This window comes from Chironomus tepperi, unplaced genomic scaffold (genome assembly GCF_022539635.2).
Source record: "Chironomus tepperi strain 1889 unplaced genomic scaffold, CSIRO-AGI_Ctep_v1 contig_16, whole genome shotgun sequence".
Classification (NCBI taxonomy): Eukaryota; Metazoa; Arthropoda; class Insecta; order Diptera; family Chironomidae; genus Chironomus; species Chironomus tepperi.
In genome coordinates, this window is record NW_027226138.1 from 374,549 (window position 1) to 398,569 (window position 24,021).

The 24,021-nt window shown below is 29.9% G+C and overlaps 1 protein-coding gene across 2 annotated transcripts in view; it reads left to right on the forward strand.

The window, feature by feature from the left end:
• LOC139092156 (uncharacterized) overlaps positions 1-13,428 on the forward strand; it is a 65,916-nt gene extending 52,488 nt beyond the window's left edge. Inside the window, exons 4-8 of one of the 2 annotated variants that reach the window (XM_070642479.1) lie at positions 3,785-4,411; positions 11,027-11,149; positions 11,429-12,283; positions 12,349-12,448; positions 12,671-13,428. In XM_070642479.1, the coding sequence (XP_070498580.1) occupies positions 3,785-4,411; positions 11,027-11,149; positions 11,429-12,283; positions 12,349-12,448; positions 12,671-12,893 (1,928 nt within the window). In that variant the 3' untranslated portion in view covers positions 12,894-13,428. Of the gene's footprint in view, positions 1-3,784; positions 4,412-11,026; positions 12,284-12,348; positions 12,449-12,670 lie in introns of both variants that reach the window. The other variant, XM_070642470.1, reaches the window with a different exon arrangement.
• The last annotated feature ends 10,593 nt before the right edge of the window (positions 13,429-24,021 follow it).

Here is a 24,021-nt window from a genome sequence, read left to right on the forward strand (position 1 = left end):
TTGATCAATGACTGGCAACCTGTGTGCTTATCCATACTAGAAACTTTTCGGAAATCCCATGAACTGTATGCCGTGTTTAGTTTCAATCAAAACTTATCAATAAGATCTGTACTACTGATTTAGACCAATCAAGACCACAGAGTCGACTCTGAGCTTTAGTCTCTAAGTCAGGCAACAGGCTAAGAGTAGTTTCATGGTACAGAAATACCACTACAGAACTTAAAAGTGGTCTATTTGTCTATTAGCTATAGCTAATTCCAGTGTCAATTCCCTCTCAATTAGTCATTCAACCATTGCGTAACTCCTTATTCCCTTGACAAAAGAACTCCCCAAATGTCTATTGACTACATTATCATAAACCAAAAATTGCAGAAATTCCAGCAGCAAATCCTTCTACAAACCCCAATAACTATTCCAAAATGTCCATAAATATCAATCCATAATCATCCATTGATTCCAAAATAACAGCAACTCCCCAAAAAAAATAAATTCCAAAACACCTTCAAAATTCGCTCAAAAATCACATCAACGCTCACAAAAATTCCCTTGGCACTCCCTGAAAAAAAAAAATTGTGCGAGAGACAAGAAAGTCAATGCAAAGTGCGAATAAAATTTTTGAGAGCAATTAGACATGTCGTTTCGCCTTTTTAAAATCCACACTTCTTTTTTTTATTGTCTGAGTAATTATTCAAATATCTTTTTTTTGTCATTCTTGCCAAGCATAATTATGTATATACAGCACCAAGTCATCAATGAGATGATAATAAGAATGAAAAAAATTAAGGAAAAAGTTTTGAGAAGCGCAGTAGTGAAAAGGAAATGAGAGAAGAGAAAGCGAATGAAGGATAAATATGACGTCAGAGAAGGGCATAGGAATGAGAGTCATTATCAAGGTTATATGTCCTCTCATCCTTTATTTTATGTTATTTTGTTATAGCCGACTGAATGCTCTATCGTTGCGAGGTGATGATGTAGCGGGAGCGGATTTTTTTTTTATTTCCATTTTTAGAAACAAGCAAAAAATTATTTAACAGGGGAAATTCTCACATATCCTTTGCATCATCATCATCATCATTATCATTCGGTAGAATACAAAAAGTAGCAACCAAAGTGCGCTTTCATTCCGAAGCTTCGCTCACTTTTGCAAGTCAAAAATTTTCTTGAATGAAATCTTTTTGACGCTTGCGCCTTAACTGCGTTGTTGAGAAAATCATTGATGATTTCTTTTTTTTTCTTATGTTGTCTAGAAATATACATAGAATTAAATATCCACTTCGTATGTTCCCACTTGTTGCTCTCGTTCGGCTTCATCTCTTGTTATCCCATTTCTACATTCACAAAAAAAAATATATATATTGCTGTCGCTACCCATGCTATCCCATTATAAAACTTGAAAATATACCGATGAGGGAAAGTAATGTCCTTAAGATATGTGAACTTTCAATGGATGAAAAAGATAAATATTGCTAGGAAAATGGTACGGACCTTTCCCCTCAAAAGTTTTTCTTGCTTATTTTTTATAAAAAAATTAACCTTCCCCGAAGACAATAACAAAAAAAAGCAAATTAAATGAATTCCATGTCTTTATGAACCAGAAAATGGCATCATATAACAAATAAAAAAAGCTCGAAGAATCTTGCTTGTTTTTTTCCTTGATGAAACACGGTTGCTCTCCTGCTATCCGTATAAGTCGTGGGCGAACAAGAAGAAGAAAAAAGCATTTTTCGCCATGTTGGAAAACTCTCTCGCATTGCTTGTGGGAGCTTCGTTTTCTTTTCTATCTCTACTTTCACTTGATGACAAAAAAAAAAGTAAATCTGCTTCTGTTTTTAGTCAATTAGATAACTGCTGCTTCGACAACATATACTTTTCCCAAACTAAACTTATTAATTATTTTTATTGGAAGATATAAAAAAAAAGTTTCATCCCTTCTTGTTTCTTTTTTTGGTCCATTCGAACTTGTTATTAACCCTCCTTTATATTGCTTGTTTAGTGTATTAATAGTGCTGCTCAAGACAATCATAATTAAAATAAAGTTTAGTGCAAAAAAAAAATTCAGGAAGTTGTCGATTATAAAATTTTATAAGTCGCGGAATTAGACACAAAGACATCAACAACGAAAAAAACAAAAATTTAGTGGACGATCGCTGAGTCAATATTTTTTATAACCGTCTTGTTGAGCTTTATATGGTTGATAGTCATTAAATTAAACTATCAAGCGTCATTCAAAAGGAACAATGTTAAGTGATCTTGATGAAATTAAGGCTTTATATATGTGTATATTCCATTCTCCAGGAATCCAATCAGATTCCTAATCGTTGATTGGACGAAAAAGTTGTATTTTACATACAATTTTGGTTTTGTGGATATGTCCAAATTAAGTAGTACCTTAAAAAAAGACTTAGTTAATTGTATTGACGAGAAGAAAAGTATGAGTTTGAGAAAAGAAACTTTAAGTGATGTTTCCGAATAAGGAAGTGGAAATAAAAATTAAAGACGAAAGACAACCTATCGATTATACATTTTGGTATCTCCAAACTTCTTTCAAAAACTTATTACTAGTGGGCGTATGGCGTCTTTGAGTTTTAATAGTATAATAATTTTATAAAAAAAAAAACAGCAAAACAAAAGAGCCAGAAAACACCTCTCTTTCATCTACTTCCAAAAAGATATTATATTTGTACATATCTATTATGTTCTCATCGTATATTTGAGATGTGAAAGATCTCGGCCCCTTTTAATGAGATTCATATGAATGAAACTAATCACTATACAAATTAGAAAAGTCAATAAATTTATTTTTCAATTAGCATATCTTTTAAGAATAGGTTTTTTTTTGTCGGTAAACGATCCCATCATCACGTTCTCATTGTGTCTTATCATCAACACAGGAAACATGCTATATGGTAGCTTAATTAACCACGAAAGAGAAAAAAATATTATTCTTAAATCTGTTAATTGATGTATTATGTTAACAAGCATTAAGTCGTCACTAGTCAGGTTACTTTGGCATTGTAATGCCATATGATCTTATTTTTAGCATTATTAAGCTTTACATGCAAAGTTACTACAGGAATTTTGTTGAATTTTAAAATTTTAGATAAAAAATTGCAAATTTTATTTGAAAATTTCAAAAATTTCAAAAACTTGACATAAATTCAGCCTTAGACATTCCACTAAACTAATAATCTTAAGCAAAATGCATTCAATCAAGCTAATATAACATTATAAATGCATACCACATTGAACGTGACCATATGTTGCATTAAAACGATAGATTGTTCATTAATACCCAATATTACACAATTACATCACTGACACATTGCGTAAAATATCCGATTCTTAATTTGTAATTCGATAACCAATTTTTATATCATCGTCATCATCAAGCTTCTCTCTTTTCATTGATTGAAATTTATTTATGTGAAGCTATTTCATTCTTTGACCTAAAATGTTGTGAGCTGATAATTTTTATTTTGTACTTACAATTTTTTCTACAATTTCATTCATATGTTATGTCCATACACATGTGTAGTTACGAGTGCATAATCATAGTTGTATGCGAAGTCAAGTGTCAATTGTTAAAAGACATTAAATTAATTAATTAAAGTTCTTCTCTGACTGAGAGAGTACGACGCGCGTCTCGCTCAAAATAAATAAGCTAGATTCAATTAATGGAACAAATTTCCTACAAAAGACCTTGCAATTGAATATAATTTTTATTTACACACATTTACAGTGCATTTTTATTAATTTTTTTTTACATTTTTATTTCTATTTATAGGCAGTTCTCCAGCTGCTCCAGCACCAACTACGGCCATGATCATGGAAGGTTTAGAAACCCTTGTGACCCCATCTCACCATGCCTATCTTTTAACTGAGTCGGCAGCAGCAGCACATTTTAATGTGCTAAGTTTCGATACATGCAGTCTATTTAAAACGGCAGCAACGACAGCAAGTTCATTTAATTTGAATAATAATAATCATACGATAACAAATAATAATCATCATCCATCGCAAACACAATTGATAAGTAGTCAGAATCATCATCAGCAACAAATGCATCAACATCAGCAACAATCAGCGAGTCAACAAAATCTACAAACAAGCACCGTCAATACATCATCACACAACAGTAGCATCAACACAAGTTCACATTCCTCCACCTCGGTGACCCAAACATCAAAGACAGATTCAACAGTTGTCTCATCAACCGCTACAATAACAACAACATCATCGACAAGTGGACATCATTCGCATCCCACATTAAATATACCAGAGACTCAACAGCAAACAGCTGATCGCAGTCAACATTTACAAACGGGTGATTTAAATACGCCTGTGACTACATCAAGTGATATACCGTCATTCTTCGGACCATCTACGGTCGTTGAGCCACCGATTATTACTGGTGAGTAAAAGTTCTCCAAGGCTTTATTTCGCATGAAAAACGACAAACGATAAGAATTCTCCCTTTCAATAAACTTACTATCCATATGCTGATCAATGTAAAATTAATGAATTTAACTGTAAAGCTTTCTTCTGGATGTGAACATATCATATATACAAATTACTCGTGCCTCTCTTGTTCTCTACATATATATATATATATACACACAATATTCATGAATGTTATGTAGCCAGTGTAACGTCCATCCGCGATCAATGATTTGAAACACAAAAATCGCATTTACATACAAAGTATAACATAAACACCGTCGGCGATTTCGATTGATAGTGGATAGAGTAAAAAAAAAAAGAAAAGAAAAAATATGATCGCTAAATGAATATAAGAAACGAAACAAGAATCATGCCAATAAAAATACAATATACAGTCGTCAATTTGACTTTGAAACTACATTAATTAAATTTAGAATTCTCCAATTACTCTCTTACAATATATTGTGCATATTTCATACTAGTCTCTCTTTCCTCTTCATCATCATCATGACGATGGGAAAAAGAGAGAGACTTTCACATCATGTAAAGATATTAAAAATAGCTTCAAATGTGTTTCTTATTCCATGATGATCTGGGGTTGATAACCACAAACTTTATTGTGATTATGAAGGATTTGGGTTTAATTTGAAGCTTAAGAAGCTTTTTATGGTTTTTTTACTGATTTATTTTTGAATAATTTAAAAGATATTTTAAGCCAAATTCCAACAAGTTTAAATTCAGAATTAAAGATTTAACATAAAATTGACGAAAATGCAAGAAGTTCGAATCTCAAAAATTTCAACAATATGTGCAGCAAACACATAATTGGTCTTCCTTTTTTTTTTGATTTTTTAACACTCAAAATCCACATAATAGACAGCCGAACTGACAATTGCACCCCTGGGATGTAGCATTTAAATCCCATTTTCAACTTGTAAGTTTCTTTTAACGCCACATCTTGAGCATTCAAACATCCATAACCTTGACTTGATGCCTTCAATTTATAGCTTTTATTCGTAAAAGCAAAAACTATTGAGGCTTATTTACATGCATACTCTATTTTTATGTCCGATATATTATGCTGTGTATTGGAATATATGGAAATTAAATTCTTGTAGATCACTTTACTTGCTTTTTTTTCGTAGCTTTTATTTTATTCAGTTTATTGTATTATAACTCTTCTTTATTTAACGCTCGTTCGAGTTGAATTTATAGAATAAAAAAAATAAATATTTTAATGAAACTAAATAAATTAAAAGGCACAAAATATCGGGCACATAAACTAAAAAAACCGGAATTGTGGACTTATCAATAACTTACTTTACGTGAGTGAGAGACAAAAGAAGAAATGAAAGAAATCTTGTGTGATTTGTTTCCTAGCAATTTCAATTCCATAAAAGAAAACAAGCTTGATTCCTGAGTGTGCCAATAGGACATTTTGAGCATTAATTTGACATTTTTAAAATGAGGAAATTATTCAGAATCAACAAGTCGAAAATATCAAAAGTTAAGACATAATCCAATGGTGCATGGTAAATCCAAAATGATTTTAATCAAATCAGTCCTCATTTGTGTGACAACTTGTAGATGTCTTGAGCATTGAAAATTGACAGTTGGCTACGATTAGACAATAATTAATATTCTAGCTAAGAAAAGGAATAAATGCGATGAAAAATAGCAGAAAACGGTAGCAAAACTTTCTGTATCGCGAGACATTTCTCTTGTGAGTTTTGTTTGAAAGTCAATAAGGCAGCGAGCACAGAGAGTATTTAATATATTATTGCTGTTACGAGCTAATGTTGGATCTATTAATTATAATTTAATCACCAGCTTGATTCAGTCTTTATAGAGTCATATGAGCCGTATATGTGGGGATTGTTTGGATGTTACGTGATGCTGAAGAGGATCATCTCCTCTCCGGGCAGTGGTGGACAACCTGTGTGCTGCGGCATACTAGTGTACCGCCAAATAATGACATGTGCAGTTTCAATCGAGGCTTATTAATAAGTTACTTAAAATGAGTTACCTAACATCCAATCTGCCCCACATATGAGTGTATAATTCATTTACACTGAAAACGAGTGTAGATCGTTTTAAGAATTATTGTCAATTTTCTACTCTACCGCTCTTACTCTGGCTCTTACTGACTGCAAAATATATGAAATAAAAAAAAAAAAAAACAGTAACCAAAATCAATTAATTCACAGCGAATGTATGCATATGTATGTATGCACGTTTAGTGGAACTCGCTTATCATTCCTTGATCGCGTTTCTCATTCTTCCATTCTTCTTCTGCTTCGCTTACTTACTTACTTGCCACACATCCATACATCATGATGATACAAACAACGTTTATCTCTTCAAGATGCATAAAATGTTTACAAATAGTCTGCTGAAGTATCAGGAATATGAAAAGATTCTCTTATTCTTTACTTTACTTAGAGTGCGAGTGCTACCACGAGTGTTTATTAATGCCTTCATTTCTGAATTCAATTATTCATAAATATTATTGCAGTTGCTCCAAAGCATTCCAACTGTGATTTTGAAAAATTATTCTGCAATTAAATCATAATATTTACAAGCGCAAAATTCAACCCCATCATGTGTTTTCGGATCTTCTGATAATAAATAATTATTTTATATTCTCTCCTTTTAATCTTTTAAATTGAGAGGAATTTTCTTGTTCTTGGTGAACGATATAATTAACAATTTATTGACCCTTTATCATTAAGGAAAGCATTAAAAACTGTTTAAAATATAATTAATCAATGTAAGGCTGGTGAATTCCTTTTGTCACACTTGTGATGCCTATTCTGATCTTTAATCGTGTTCCTTTATGGACAATGTCTGATCTTTTCAATGAATTACAACTAAGGACAATCAGGAATGATTTTAGCATTCAGAATTTAAGTACATGTACATGAATTGGAAAGAAAGAGGAAATAACTTGATATTATGAAAATTAAATATCCATATATCTTCATAATATCACACCAGCTTGGATTTCTTTTTCGGTATTTCATTTCCCATGGGGAATTCATTTTAACTCAATTATTTTATGAGTTATGATTTGGTTAAGAATTATTACCTTTAACCAGGGCTGCATACATTTTGTATTGAATTTTGTTTTGACTTTTTAAATAGTTAACAGTCATTGCAATTTAGGAGGGGAAGGATAATTGATGATTTAATATTCTTGTAGCTTTCTAGTGTGTGAATATAGTATGCCTTACTACATAATATAGTTTAATGTACTTAATATATTACTTAATTTGCTATATTATTATATACTGTATATTTTGTTACTTTTGCTCTTAATATCAAATCTTTTAAATTTTCATGATTGTATCCTCATATCCTGATCACATGTCGTCAGTTAAAAAGCATCCGACTAGTTGATGACTAGTTCTAACCTATTTCTGTCCACTCGGGACATTCTTTTATGATACAGAAATACTACTAAGGCACCTAAAAGTCTTAAACATAAAGTTAAGTTAGAAACCAAAATACTGACTTCCCTATAAAGTTTTCACGTCTTGCCTTACAGTCGATGTTGTGTTAAACATTTCTTCATTCAAAAACACAGCAAAAGAATGAAGAAGAAGAAGACGCGCGACTGAATAGGACTTGAAAAGTCCAAATAAATAAACAAAAAAGAGCAAAAATGAAGAAACAGAAGAGTAGATCGAGAGAATGGCTTGAAAAAGAATCAAAATAAATAATTATAATGCTCTTAATAAATGACATTTGAGAATATTAAACAATTTATATTATTTCTTTCACTCATGAGGCATCAACCATAACTTCAATGTGATCAGAAATAATATATAATTCTTGTCCAGCCTTCTTTTTTTGTATTGGAACTGAAATTTGATTTTTATCATTTTGAAAGGATCAGATGTAGAACATTGATCGCTTTCAATGATAATATTATTATGGAACAGAATCGACAACATTTGAGTTTATTTAATATAAAAAATAAGACGGCAATTGCCATCAGATTATATTATATATTCATTCTGTAGCCGTTCCGAATTGCGTGTTTAAAACTAAAATGTAACATTCTGAAAAAAAAAAAGAAATTACATTACAGAAATATATTTTCAAATAAGGAAATGACCATAGAAATTCTTGTTCTTACATTGCATTTAAATCCTATAGATTTTGTTATTTTTTTTTTTTTTTTATTTCCCAAAACGCAAATGTCAATTGTTTTGTACTTCCCGCTTCATTTAACCATTTTAAAGTAGTATACATATGTGTATAACATATTTCATTGTCTCAATGAATGTTTTTTTATTCTTTATATATATTTATATCCCTCTCAGTTGCTTTCTATGTCTCTAAATATGTTCATTATTTCTCTTCTTAACCAATTCTTTAAAATAAGGAAACTAGTAAAATTGGTCAATATTAGTGGGTGGTTAAAACGCATTTTTGATGACATAATAGGTCAATATACTTAGTATAATAACCTCAAAAGTTATGAATGAATGAAGCTGCAAGTTTCAATCTTTCAAAATTCAATGACATGTTCTAAGTCAACATTCAAAAGTCAATGATCTCTTAAACCAGTGAAGGTCATGACACTCCTTGGTATTGAGCCACAACTGAAACCATACACAACATGCGGTTCATGGCATTTCCAAAAAAATTTGGGAACACACAGTTTGCTGAGAACACTGCCTTAAACTCTTCAGATAGCTTCTAAGCAAGTCATTATTAAGCGGAATAGAACATGCTGAGATTAGTCGACCTTATGTCTAGGAATTAACTTGATGTATCGTTGTAAATTCTAGAAATGTCTAGATTTTAACTCCATATAACTAATCGTAGCATGCTATACTCGGCTAAGCTCATTCCAGCATTCATCCAAGTAAAGACAAACTGACCACAAAACAGCACCTAATCCACCAATAAGCGCGTGAAAAAGATAGTCAACCGCTTATTATGAACTATTTGGACAATTAATTTATGGAAGAAGATCATTGCCTATTGAATTGAGTCAGTGTACACTCACCATGCCTTGTTTCGTTTCGGATTATTTCGTTATGAAGAAAAGAAATCTTTATTTATACATTTCTGTAATTTTCCATATACAAATGCATCTCCTATTTCAATTTTAGTAATGAAGAAAAAGTAATGTATATATTTTATAGTTTATTTCACATTGTGAAAAATATCTCCTATTCCGATATGGTGAAGTGATATTAAGTAAGCATTTTACTATCATAAAATAATACTCTAAAATGGCCATTTTCTGTCAATTGTTAAAAAATGCAACATTTTAATCTCATTACTGGAATCATGGGGTCTGCAAGTGGAAGGAATAAGGGAACATAATAAAGTGATGATAAAATGAAATTGCAATAAAAATTCATTTATCGATGATCGGTATCGGAGAAAAAAGAGCAATTTAGAGTCAAGGTTATGGACAATAAAGATTGCTCTCTTTACAAGAGATGTGTGCTAATCCCCCCTAATAAAATTCTTCAACAGGTTGTTGCTGTGTTTAGTGACAGTAATCAACTGGTAATAAATGTTTACGCATACATTTAATGGCAAATTTTTTGCTATAATTTAGAATTTAAAAGGAATAAATGTGGATAAATATCTAAATGCATGGTGGCATTGCTGATTTTTATGTTAGATTGTTAGATCTATTTCCTCCTTGAGTATTCAAACCAGATTGAATATGCACTCCGAGAATTTTTCTTTTGCTATAATTTCGCACAAAAAATTCCCGAAGTTCAAAATTTGAACTTCAATTTGAATTTTGAACATCCGTTACTTTTTAAATCATAAATGACCGTTGATTTTTTTTAACAATTTTTAAAAATTTGTGTCAAATTATCCCAAATGCTCAACAAAGATCAGACATTTACCGCTTTAAATATTACAATAGCCCATTTTATATTAAAAAGCAATCAAAGATACCATTTAAATTATTTTCGGCTGATCCTACGGATCTCAATTATATTACACATAATTCCTCCATTAAGAATAATGGATACGACAAAAAAGTATCTTAATTGTGACATCGATTATGCTTAATAAATGAGACTTATGTTAATAGAGATAAAGAAATTCAACAATGATCATTGTGTATGTTAATATGTTCAGTTTCTCGACTGCTGACTACTGTTTATGAGAACTCTTCTGTTCTACGCGAGTATAGAAATGTTTTTGTCAAATAAGGAAACAAATTATCACTATCATGAAAGCAATTTAAACAATTTTTTTTATGAGAATTTTAAAAGGAAAATATTTTTATTTCGAAAAAAATTCAAACTAAGCACAGTTTAAGCTTATATGTGCGGTTGCCTCACAATGTGTGTAGAATAAAAAGAAGTAGTATAAAGGAATTTAAATAGGAATAGTTGAGAGATAACGTCAGATTTAAGTAAGTAAGAGTATATGGAGAAGGAGAGAGACATACATTGAATGAACAATGATATCTCAATGAATTAATGCACCATTGAAGTTTAAGTAACAGAGAGACTGTGTATAGAGTACAGAAAGAAAGCAAGCCACATATAGCGAAGGTTAATTAACCATACATTCTCTTATCAATTTTTATTTACAGGCTCAATAGAGTCAGAAGACTTATCATTAGAGCCGCAAACTGTGTCTAGTCCTGCCAGCTTATGCAGTCCTTCGAAGCAAGAACGCATTACGCCACCAACAATTGTCGTAGAAGAGGAAACAAGTAATAATAGCAATAGTGTTAATTCACATTCTTATACAAATCATCATCACCAACACAATCATCAACATCATCATCATCATCAGCTTCAATCAATTCACAATATTCACCCACAAAATCATCTTCATCTTCATAACAACATAAATAATAATATCAATCATCAACATACTATAACAAATCATGATCACATGCACAATAACACAAATACACAAACGCCAAATCCACATGAACACCATCATGAGAATAATAAAATATCTTATCGTGGTGTTTTTGCAACTGCAGGTCCTGGTGCTAGTCCAAATGGAAGTAACAGTAATATGGGGCTTGTTGGTACACACATTTCATCTCATTTGACAATTATGCCAAGCCAAATGTCACCACCATCAGCATCAAGTTTAAATTGGACATTACCGAGTCCCGATAAGACGCTTTTCCAACAACCAATGTTTAGCTTATTTAGTACAACACAAAATACACCTCAGTCACATTTCGGCTCAAGTTTACAAAGTGGACATCATCATTATGATGATAGACCACCACATCATCAGGTTGAATTATTGGGCTTAAATATGGATACGAGCAACATATTATTGAAACAACCCACAAATTATGGCGCATGTGTTGTTCCGACATCTCTCTCATCGATTGAATTACAACAACAGGAAATGCAACAATATTCACGTAGTGAGGGCTTAGGTGCACCAAAATATCAATGGCTTGATTCACCTATTGAATATGGATCTCCACAACAAAATCAACAACAATTTATTCAACAGGAGCAATCAACGTCATCGACATCATCGAATTCTGTTTTAATACCAAAACAGGAACCATATTCGACGCCAAATTCCTGTCAAACAAGTGACTCAAGTCATATGCAATCCCAATCACAACCACCATATCCAGTCCAATTAGCTGAGTATAATCAAGCAACAAGTAAAGGCCATGAAATTTTATCTCAAGTTTATCAACAAAGCCCAATACCATTGAAACTAGTCCCTGTTAAGCCTCGCAAATATCCAAATCGTCCATCAAAAACTCCCGTTCATGAACGACCATATGCATGTCCAGTTGAAAATTGCGATCGTCGTTTCTCTCGATCAGATGAACTCACCCGACATATTCGTATCCATACAGGTATAATAGATATGGAAGTAATTTACTTGTAGGTGTTTTAATAATCATTTTTTTACTGTTCATAGGTCAGAAACCATTTTCCTGTAGAATTTGTATGCGCAGTTTTAGTCGTTCGGATCACCTTACGACACATATTCGTACCCACACAGGAGAGAAACCTTTCAGGTAAGCTACTATCCTTCTACAATATCTTTTCAAGAGAAAATCTTTTTAAGGATGTTCTGAGAACTTATTTGAAATTCCAAAAAAGCAACAATTCCATGAAGCTCATAAATTTTTTCCTACTAAATAATCTCAGAATTCTTCTGATGAAAAAACATCCAGAAAATCCCACGACTCAATTTATTGAAATTCAATATTAATCCTTTAAATATTTACAATATATAGCTGTGACACTTGTGGACGTAAATTCGCACGATCTGATGAGAAGAAAAGACATGCAAAAGTTCATCTTAAGCAGAGAATAAAGAAAGAGAAATTGAGTCAGAATAATAATAATAACAATAATAATAACAACAATCATCATCAAACAATTTCTCATCATCATTTGCAAGACATTTCTGGCTTACCACTTATTCCACCGTCGATAAATACAACGACATCATTGTAGACCGACGAATCGTCGATTGATGTATTGCGATATGATGACGATGATTATGACTATGATGAGAGCAACAATATGACTGCATCAACATTTGACTTATCGGATGTAAAAGATGATGTCTTTATGGGATATAATGAGGATCAAGATGCTATAAAGATACATCCAATGCAGTTAAAAGTTGAAATTGATGACGATGAAATTGATCAAGTTGTTCCAACCATACCAACATCATGTCCTAATGATTATGAAATTAGTTGTGAAGATAGCAGTTTAGATGTTATTGTCTTATATGTGAATTAGAATGCTGGTTACAAAGCACACACATTTCTCTTCCCTTCGAGCAAATCATTTCCAAATTCTCAATTTTCATTTTTCAAACTCTACAGCGAAACTCAATAAGAAGAAGACACAAGAAGATTGTTATCATTTCTATTGGAGAACTCAAAGTGCCAAAAACGATAATATTTGTTCTGTTGTGAAACATTTAACAGGGGAAACATTGAACACAAAAGTACACATAATTAGATAGAAGAAGAAACAATTTTTTTTTTTTGCATCATTACAGTGAAACCAGCCAATCAATAACACATAACATGAAAACAACTTCTGCTCACGAAAGCTTTTCTTCGGCAAATCGCAATATCTTAATCGACGACTGGAAAATTGAATGTACGTACAAAAATAATTGTTTATTTTGAGATTAAAAGTGAAAGTGATTGATACTTAGCTATAGGAATTCATATCCTCTATTGATGGATAATCAAGGATATCAATCAATTTCAATTATAACCTCTAAATCGATATTTGATTAGAATGTGATTTTAAAAATCAAATTTCACTTCTGTTCGTGCCATTCATAAAAGAGTCAAGATAATTTTAAGACTAAGCTATAAAAGCCTCAAAAAAAAATATAAGAAAATGTTATACATAGAAAAAAAAGGCATAAAAATAATTCGAACAAAAAATTATAATAAATTTAAGAAATAACTTTTGAATAACTTTCAAGAATCCTAGCGTAAAGGCACTAATTATTACTTACATTGCAACATTCAAGTAACAAAATGTTAAAAATGAGATTATATTTTTTATTACTCAATGCGAATTATCGAAATTTTTGAGATATTTAAAATTTTAACGGTCAAATCAAATTTGAAAAAAGTTATTCAGTGGGTTAGTTGCCCAAATTCAAAATTAAAAAAGCCGTTAAATTTTTAAAATTTTCTTTTCGTCGCACAACTCAACTTTTTACTCATTTTAAGCATCTCTCTAAAGAAAAATACAGGGATTAAGCATCAATCTGATGTTTAGTCACCATTGATTCTATTTGTACTTCAATAAAAAATGATCAAAATCTCTATACGAAAAAAAATTATAATGATAACTAAAAAAAAATCTTTACTGTGATCTCAAAATAATAGATATATAAACTATACATATATATTTTTATGTTGCATTATATTTTTATACGAACATAATAAAAAAAAATCTATAAAATCGTTTCATTTTTTCGCGAAAAATTCTTACAAATTTTAAATTCTCATGGCAGTAAAAAAAGTTAAAAAAAACTTCAAATGAGTGCAATTTTCTTAAGTTTTCTTTTCTTCAGAATTACATATATACATGTACTAGCTATATTAAGAAATTGAAGAATTGAATCGTCAATGGAAACAAAATTTAAAAATTTTTTTATCTCTACAATAAAAATACATGTAACTTGTTTTCCTGAATTTTAAAACATGAAAAAAAAATCATTGCATTTTAAATACGTGAATATATCAACAAATATCTTTCAAATTTATATAAAAAATAAGAACATTTTTAGAAACAAAAAAAATAAATTCGTGTTTAAGACAAGAAGAAACAAAATTTTTCTCCGCGAGAAAATTTAAAATTCATTTTAAATGAAAAAAATCAGAAAAATGCAAATTTTTTTGCAAATGAATTTTTTTAAGAAAAAAAAAAGAAATTTTTAAAAAAACAAAAAATTATCGTAAAAATTTTTAATGTTTTCTAATGAAATGTGTGAATGTAAAACTTTGCAAAAAAATTGTTAATCGTCTTTGCTTAAAAAAAAAGAAATATTAAATATATGCATATATCATGACATTTCTTAAATGTTATTTCTAATTGGCCTATATATAATAAGTTGTCATTGGCGAAGAATAATTCTTAGGATTGTTGGCCTATTTTATATTTTTGTCATAAACAATTGTTGGAAATGGGGTGTATGTGGGTGTTGTTTAGTCGTTGAGAATTGGGTTTGATTCCCAAATATCTGATTTCTAGTTAAACTCCCGAATTAGACACATTATATCATGTTTTTCTAATTTGACTCGTTGGATTTCTAGTTCAATTAACGACTCTTGTCATCTAACATGATTTGTCATCCCTAGAAATAGATCAAGGAATGACTGAGGTCACTTAGTAGCATTTGTCGTCCCTTGAGCTATTTTAAGGATCAACTGATGTCAGCTAGTATGATTTGTCGTTCCTAGAACTAGATATTCAAATTGTCATATAAAAACCTGCAAATTCGGGAATTGTTCAAAGGAATATCACTCTCGGGGACATAGCCTTAGAGGCTAATGTCTCAAAAATACTAAGGGACGTATATAATAGGAAGATGTGGCTTATATATTACTAAATTCAAATGCAGAACTCAAAATCGTTAAATCAGACTTTGAACAAGGATTCCATACAAAAATCGTAGAGTTTGCCAAAAAACTGCATTTCCTACATTTAGTATGCAAAACCTTAAGTATGCCAAGAACTGCAGACTTTCAGAATAAACCGTTTTGTTCTGAATATCTTCAGTTTTTTGTCAAACTCTGCAGTCACAAAACTACACCCAAAACAAGCCAACCCAAATTCATCGATAATTATTTACATTATTTCCTATGAATTAAATAATGTGCCATCTAAAATAAGAATGTTACTGTTACTCTAGAGCTCTTTGCACTCTTGAAGTTTTACGACGAAAAACAAAATAAATAAACATTTGACTGAGAGTACCAAGAAGTTTCACTTGATAAAAAAGAAATGGAGACTTATTTTTATCAACATTAAAAGAAAAAAAAAACGAGAAAATAAAATTTTCATTAATTTTTCTTTCCAAGACTCAAGGTTTACAAAACAAAAAAATTTTACGGAAGAATATTAAAAATAGATAGGAGATGAATTTCACAAAGTGAGGTAGATAAATTATCATATATTAAATTGAAGATTCATATTTATTTATATATTGTTATGTTTCGTGAGAATTAAAGTCGATTTTCACAGTCAAGCTGATCGTCATTATCTCGTGATGAGAATAATATTTACATTAAATGATCCAGTTAAGGAGATTTATAAAATCTTAATGTTCAGGATCATCCAAAATTCATGAAATAATGACTGTCAAGTTGACTAGGATATCGACTTAAATGGGGTGTTTAAAGATGACGTTATCTAACAGACAGTGAGGATAATCATCTCATGAGTATATTCAATCAATATAGCCTAGCATGCTCAATATTATGAGTATCCTCATGAGTAAGGGTCACAAGGGAATCAGTAGGATTTCTAATATTAGACCACAACAGGCCAAGAGGGTGGTCGCGAGAGCTTGCTCACCCTAAATATTCTAGATGAACATTGTTCGCAGTTAGTCTGCTTTAATTACTCTTGAGAGCAAACTCTTTGCCTGCTACTGTTAGAGTCACGTCATTTATGAAGAACCCTCCCAAAAAAAGAGGATTTTTAGATTAGACTAAATCAAATATATGCTCATGCTGAACGATTTTTAAGATGGTAATTTAATAATTGATGTAGATAGATGATGAAAGAAATTTAAAGTCAGTCGCTGTTAAAGAGTACACAAAAAAACAAAAATTGCAGTCAGTTGCCATATAAATAAACATAAAACAAAAAAAAAATAAAGAATATATTTATTTAACATTCCATGAAATATCTCTTGCCACATAATATTTTCTTCTCGCGTGAAAGTGTCATAAATTATCACAAAACAAAAAAAAAAATCTAGAGCTCAAAGAGTAGTCATCAGCCACACACACAAAAAAAATGAAATAAAAAATCATATTAAAGTTGAATTAATTAAAATATATTTAAAATAAGGGAAATAAGAGAAGGAAATATTGGTACTACATAACGTAACAAAAAACATGATGATAATATAGTAGAAAAAAAAAATTTACAGGTTTCATTGACGGCCTTAAAATATTTCAGAGAAAATAAAAAAATAAAAAAAAATTTTGAAAAAAAAATTGACAAAAAAAATCTCAGACGAAGTTTCTCATTGCATTAGTAAAAAAAAGTGACCTAAAATATTTATTTTTGAAATTCAAATGGAAAATTTATTAACAACATGAATGTTATAAGTGTGAAAAGATATTTTTAAGGAAAGAAAAATTACAAATGGAAAGGAAACTAGCGTTTTTCAGCAAAAGATACAACTTAATTATTTATTTTTGAAATATTTAGACACACAAAAAATATGAGCAAAAATTACTTTTTTAATTTGATGTCAAAAGTCATTTGGGTTTTCTAACCTCAAAAATATTTATTTTCGACCTTGCGCTCAATTTTATAAAAGTGATGAAATTTTCAAATTTTTAAATTCTTTGAAATTCTTAAATTCTTTCGAATTCTCAAATTCTTTCAAATTTTTAAATTCTTTCAAATTTTTAAATTCTTTCAAATTTTTAAATTCTTTCAAATTTTTAAATTCTTTCAAATTTTTAAATTCTTTCAAATTTTTAAATTCTTTCAAATTTTTAAATTCTTTCAAATTTTTAAATTCTTTCAAATTTTTAAATTCATTTAAATTTTTAAATTCTTTCAAATTTTCAAATTCTTTCAAATTTTTAAATTCAAAGGTTAAAATTTTACAATTCAGAACAAATCAAATACAAAACGTCAAATTCATCAATTTCTACATTAACGATCATTCAAATCTAAAACAAAGCCTTTTAGATAGTTAAATTTTAAAAAATTGAAAACTATTAGAACTTGATTAGAACATCCAAAAAAGTCTTAAAATCAAATTGAAAAATTAACTTTTGCTCATTAACAGGCCTAATCGCAAGATATTTTCATAATCAAGAAGACAAATAGTCATACAAATTACACACATAATCTTCAGCAGCTTCTTTTTCGTATAACGAAATGAGGTTAAATGATTTTTTTATAAAAAATAAAAAATAAAAATAAATAAATACAAAAGAAAACTTAAGATACAAAAAAAAAATAAAATTTTAATAGATATACTAAAAAAATGATAAAAATAGTCGCAAAGCGCCACAAGAATTTACTTTTGAAGGAAAAAAACAAAAAAAAAAACTAGAAACGTGCATTTGTGAAATTGTGCAGCACAACAAAAAAGATTTTTTCTCTTCTCTCTATTTTGAAAATTTTTAATGAGAAAGCTTTGATATAAAATTTAAAAAAAAAATCTATATTATAATAATATTAACAAAAAAAAAAACGATTAATGTTTTACAATTAGGTTTTAAATACTGACGAAAAATATCTGTGAAATCTGTCTTGAGACTTTTGTTAAGGCAAGTTAAAAAAAAATATTAAGGTTTCTACATATTTTTGTTGATGTTTTACAATTTAATTACTATTTCTGATAAAGCATAGTTAAGCTAACAATGAGAAAAATAATGATAATGATAATAAATTTGTGACACTAATTAAGGAAAAGAAATCATGAAAAAAAAAAAGATTATTTAGATGTTCTTGAGAATAAGAATCATAAAAATTATTATTAGATAGTGAAAAAAAATATATTTCAAATTATGGAGAAATTAATAAATTTCTCTCAAATCAAATTTAATCAATTTCATGAAGAAAAAAATATATTTAATTGTGTATTAGGTGTATATAATAAGTAATCAAATCATTCATAGTGCCACGTTGATGAATCAAATGTTCGAATCAAACACATTAAAAGAATTATTCAAACATTTTTTCAACACTCATGAGAACATTTTATTCAAAATCGTGATTTTCATTAAAATTTATTCGATTTCCTTATGATGAAAAAACAAAAAAACAAGTAACAAAGTCACCGTACGACGAGATGACTAAAGCGCATTTTTGCAGCAAATTATTTAATGAATTTTTAAAATTCATTTAGTTAAACGTACTCATTAGTATACAGAAGGCATGTCCTTGTTCATTTGTCAATTATGTCAATTTCTGCATTATTGACTATGTCAGTTCAAAACTGACTCAAGAATTTAAAGCCAGCTTATGCATATCTTCATTTGCCATGCAAAAATGCGTCTAAAAAGTAAGAAACTTATCAACAAAAAAAAGTCACTAATTGGTGTGAAAATTGATGGATAAAAAATTAAGGATGATAAAAAAAAGGTTTTTGTTCTAATGAACTCGATGATAATTTAATTTACGTTTGACTGCATCATTTGATGATACAAATTAATTTATTTAACTACAAATATAACATAAACAAAAAAAAATTATTTAATAATTATGGAGTAATAAGATTAATAACATAACAATTAATATAGTTAAACTATATAATACAAAAAAAAAACATAAAACTTTGTTCTCTTTAATCTAACGAGATTTTTATTAGTTAAATTTATTGATTAAGATGCAAAAAAAAAAGAGAAAGAAGAAAACTTTAATCCCTCAATTTTAACATATTTTTATGTTATACATAATATGAAAAATGATAAATAACATAATTTTTATTTCCAATGAAAGGTTTTCATCAAATAAAGATTTCGTACTAATTTATGACTATGCCTTTTACTACTTTTTACATCTTACAGAAGCTCCAATCTCTCTTACAGGTCATATACAACACATCAAATATTATTATTATATCTATTACTACTGATCTCTTTCAGATATATTAAATTACAAATCACACCCAAATTTTTGCTACCGCATCAACACCAGTGGCATCGTCATATTTTCTTTCAATAATATTTCTCAAATGAGTGGAATGATGTATCATATTTACGTATATACTATATATAAAGATACAATGTAACACTTTTCAAAACGTGATATTGATCATCGCAGGGCTTGAAAAGATTTAAGAGCTACAAGATAATTGGATGTTTGGAAATGACGTCGATTGTGGAATTGCATTATTAAAACACTTTGCTGTTACAAACTGCTTGCTTTGTTCCCTGAATGGGAAAAGGGCAATGCAGAGCAGCACAATACGGTGAACCATCTAAATTAGAATGTCAGAATATCACGGTGCCGTCAGGAAAATTTTGCGTGTTATCGTTAATATGGCGATGGAGCTATGCTCTAGCTAACATATTGTGCTGATTGGGAGGTCTAACGACGTTTATTTAACACTATGTTAATAGACGACATGTGGAAACTCCATTAATAAAGGTCTTCAAAGCTGACTTTCTGGACGGTAAAAGAGCCCGTGGACGTCCTAAAAACTCTTGGAATGAAGCTCGATAGAGATAATATTGCGTTTGGTATCGGAAATTGGCGAGAAGAAGCCAGTGATAGAGCCAGCTTGGGAGGTCATGGATCACAACTGATATGTACGACCAGAGAATTAAGTAAGTAAGTAAGTAAGCTATATATAAGATAGCCAGGTGAATAACATCTGCAATTGTGACGATCTGGTGTGTCTCGAAAAGCACAAACTCAAAGTTAGCATTTGTTCAGCGGCCGATGTAAAGATAGATTCGACCAGAAGTTGGCATCACCGGCCCATATAAATCTTTCATCCGAATGAAACTAGTACCAACCCTTAAATTGCCATCAAGCTGGTCTGACGATGACGTCATGTCCAATTCTTGATGTCGGATGTGTGTTACTTAGATTCCCTAACCAATAAGCACACTAGGTCTTAAATCAATTTCTTTATGACATCATAACTAAATAACTCCTAAAGAAAAATTATTAATTTATTTTTTATGAATACAGGTACTGCTTTCGATTCAAAATATATTGAAGTATTTCAGTGTCTTGATGTCTGGCTTCTTAAACTCGGGGTCAACTAGCTTGAATTTTTTTTTTTATTTTGTATTCGACGGGTCAATTTATATGGTAAATGGACATATATGAATAGTTTTATGTTGTCATAAATTTCAAGTTGATTACTGTGCTACGTTTGGAATTTCTTTGTTGCTGTGCTGATGAATTAATAATTTTCAGTTCTTGCTATCGAATTTTTCTCAGGAAAGTCAAAACTTAGTGGAATTTAGAGTTATTGAAGATCATTCTGAATGATCAAATAATATCAATTTGGTCGATTATTGCAACTAATGAGCATCCTGGATCACTTAATCTCAATAAAATTGCACACTCATTCCTTTTACTGTACTTTCAAAGTGGATGACCAACCTTAATATAAGGCGCCAAAATTGTCACTCTCGACATTTTCATAAACTTTTAAAATTCTCAATTCTCAACAATCTTTTTCAACCACATTTACCTTAAAATAACAAGCAAAGCGTTTACATCATCGCCATAAGAATTTCCTGAAGAGAGACAATAGTAGGCAAGTTCCAGTGCCAAATATGTAAAGATTTTTATTAATTAGTTTCTTCCTTTAACCGGAAATTTGCATATTATTGTGTGTTTTGTTTAGTTTCTACTGGATGTTATTTACGTATGCACTTTTAATTCCCCAAAAATACATCAGAATGTTAAAATTTATATGTATATAAGACTGTCAGATGAAATTAAGAGCCATCAATGAATTGCATATGTACATAAATTGTTGTTTGTTTTGTACCAAAAAAGTTCATTAATGCTATGCATACGAATTCAACGGTTCTTTCTCTTCTGTTCTGCATGTTCATGGTTACTTTATTTCTTCATTTTCAATGCAACAAGTATGTAAGTTAGTTGTCTCTCTAGGGCAAGGTTTCGATTACGAAATATTTGCAGATATTTTGTTAATTGCAATTGCATCCAAATACGAATGATTCTAAGAAAAAGAAAAGGACCTCACACCGCAAAAAAAAAGATGCAATGACTTACCGAGTCTCTTTTTTGTTGCATAAAATGCTTCTTGCTTATGTAAAATATCTGCATACATGTATATGAGATGGATCAATTTCATTCCGATTTATATTTCACAAATTGTGTTGCTTGCGCTTCTGCTCTTGGGCATACTGAGATGTTATATTGTCATTTCTTTCAGAAATTTTAATTAAAATTTATTCTCTTCTGCTTAAACTTCGATTATAATTAAATTTCTCAACCGGAGTTTCCAGGAAATGTAATCTCAAGTTTGTACCTCATTTGCATTTTGTCTAATATAGAAATTTGTAAATTATAACATGTTAAAGTGGTGCTACAATCTGCTGATAAATATCGTTCGTTTTGCCACCCGAGTTGTTTTTGGAATACATTGAATTTTCAAAATAAAATAATGTCTACAGTCCAAACTAAGGAGTGTCTATGTGTAAACTCTTATCATATAACCTGCTACAAGACATGCGATTAGTAATAAATTGTAACAAACAATCTTTTACTAAGAAAATTGAATAAAATTTTGAAAAAATGTTTCAAAACTCACCTGCGATGCCTTTACTTGATTGAGTTTTGATTGCCTCTTGAGAGTTCCAGTGAATGTTGGTTTTTGCGATGAATATGGTGGATTATTAACTGCTTAAATGTCCAAATATTGATAAAACTTGAGAATTTTTGAGAATCGATCAAAAACAATTGAACCAAAAAAAACCAATGATTTTCAAAACAAAGAAGTCCGTTAAATTTTAAATCAAAAATATCCGTTAAAAATAAAACTTTACAACTGCGTCTACAATAACAAAATTTTAAGATCAATTTGAAACTCGACACTTAAGTTTGCGAATCTCGACTCTGCGAGAGGGCAGGAAAATCAATTACAGCTCTTTTTTTTTTACATACAAGAATTTATTAAATGATGCCATTTAAGGCAAAAAAAATTAATAAATCATGTGTAAGTTAGGAAGAGTAGAGTACACACTGTCTCAATTAATGCACAGTTAATTCGAAATGATCCAAAACACCTGTTTTGATTATTTTTATAATTCAATTCGATTATATTAATATTCCTAAATAAAGAAATTTCATATTTGTAGCCATATGTCGAGAAGATGTTTAATTGTTTTTGTCATAATTCACATACGCACACACGCCTTGGAATGTCCGCTTCTATTAATGCAAGATGAAATCAATAAAAACTCAATGGATAACAAATTTATGATTTCTTCTCTTCGTGTATTTATGTTAATTGTGTTCTTTTCATTTTAACATCTTAGGCACACGGCGTGATGTATGTTTCTATCTCAACGTTATATACATTTTGGATTGAATAAAAAAAAAAAAAAAAATAAAATAAAAGAGGTAAGAAGAAAAGAAACAACAACAAAGAAGTAAGAATTGACAATTGAGAGTGTATATTTGACTGGATTGGACTCATAATAAAGGAAGAAAGAAGGAAAGAGAAATAATTTTTATGAAAATAAATAAATAAAATTGTTGAATGAGAGGGGGGGATAAGAAGACCAGTGAAGATGATCATACAGAGATGAACCACAAAAAAATTCTCAGCATCTTGATGCATAATAATACGTTCCTAACTACACACAGTTTCGAGTTAAGCGAGATAAAAATGAACATTTAAAAATAACATGGTACAGAATTGAATGAACAAATACTGTGGAAAGAATGAATATATTTAAGGTGAGGCAAACCATCGAAAAAAAAAAAAAATAAAGAAATTCTTATTATTTCTGATAATTCTGCTCTTGGCTTTGAAGAAAAAAAAAATATTTCCCTTTTTTACTGTTGATATTGTTCACTCTCGATTGTCTCTCGTTCTGAAACCATAATGCACCTCGACTTAATTAATGATTCTTGATTTTTTAACATCACCAATGATCCTATTGTTAAGAGAATTTCTCACAATTTTCAACCATGAAATGATAAAGGAAAGAAGATTCTACATCAGTTCATTAATTACAAAAGGCGCGCGCTTGACTTTTTTCTTCTTCTTTTTTGTTTGTGAACCATTGACGATTTGCGAAATTTTAACGATGTTCAAAAATTTGAATTTTAACGGTCTTCAAAAATTTGAATTTGAACTAATTTTAAAATTTTTTGGGCATTTCTTCATTCACTTTGTCGCTTG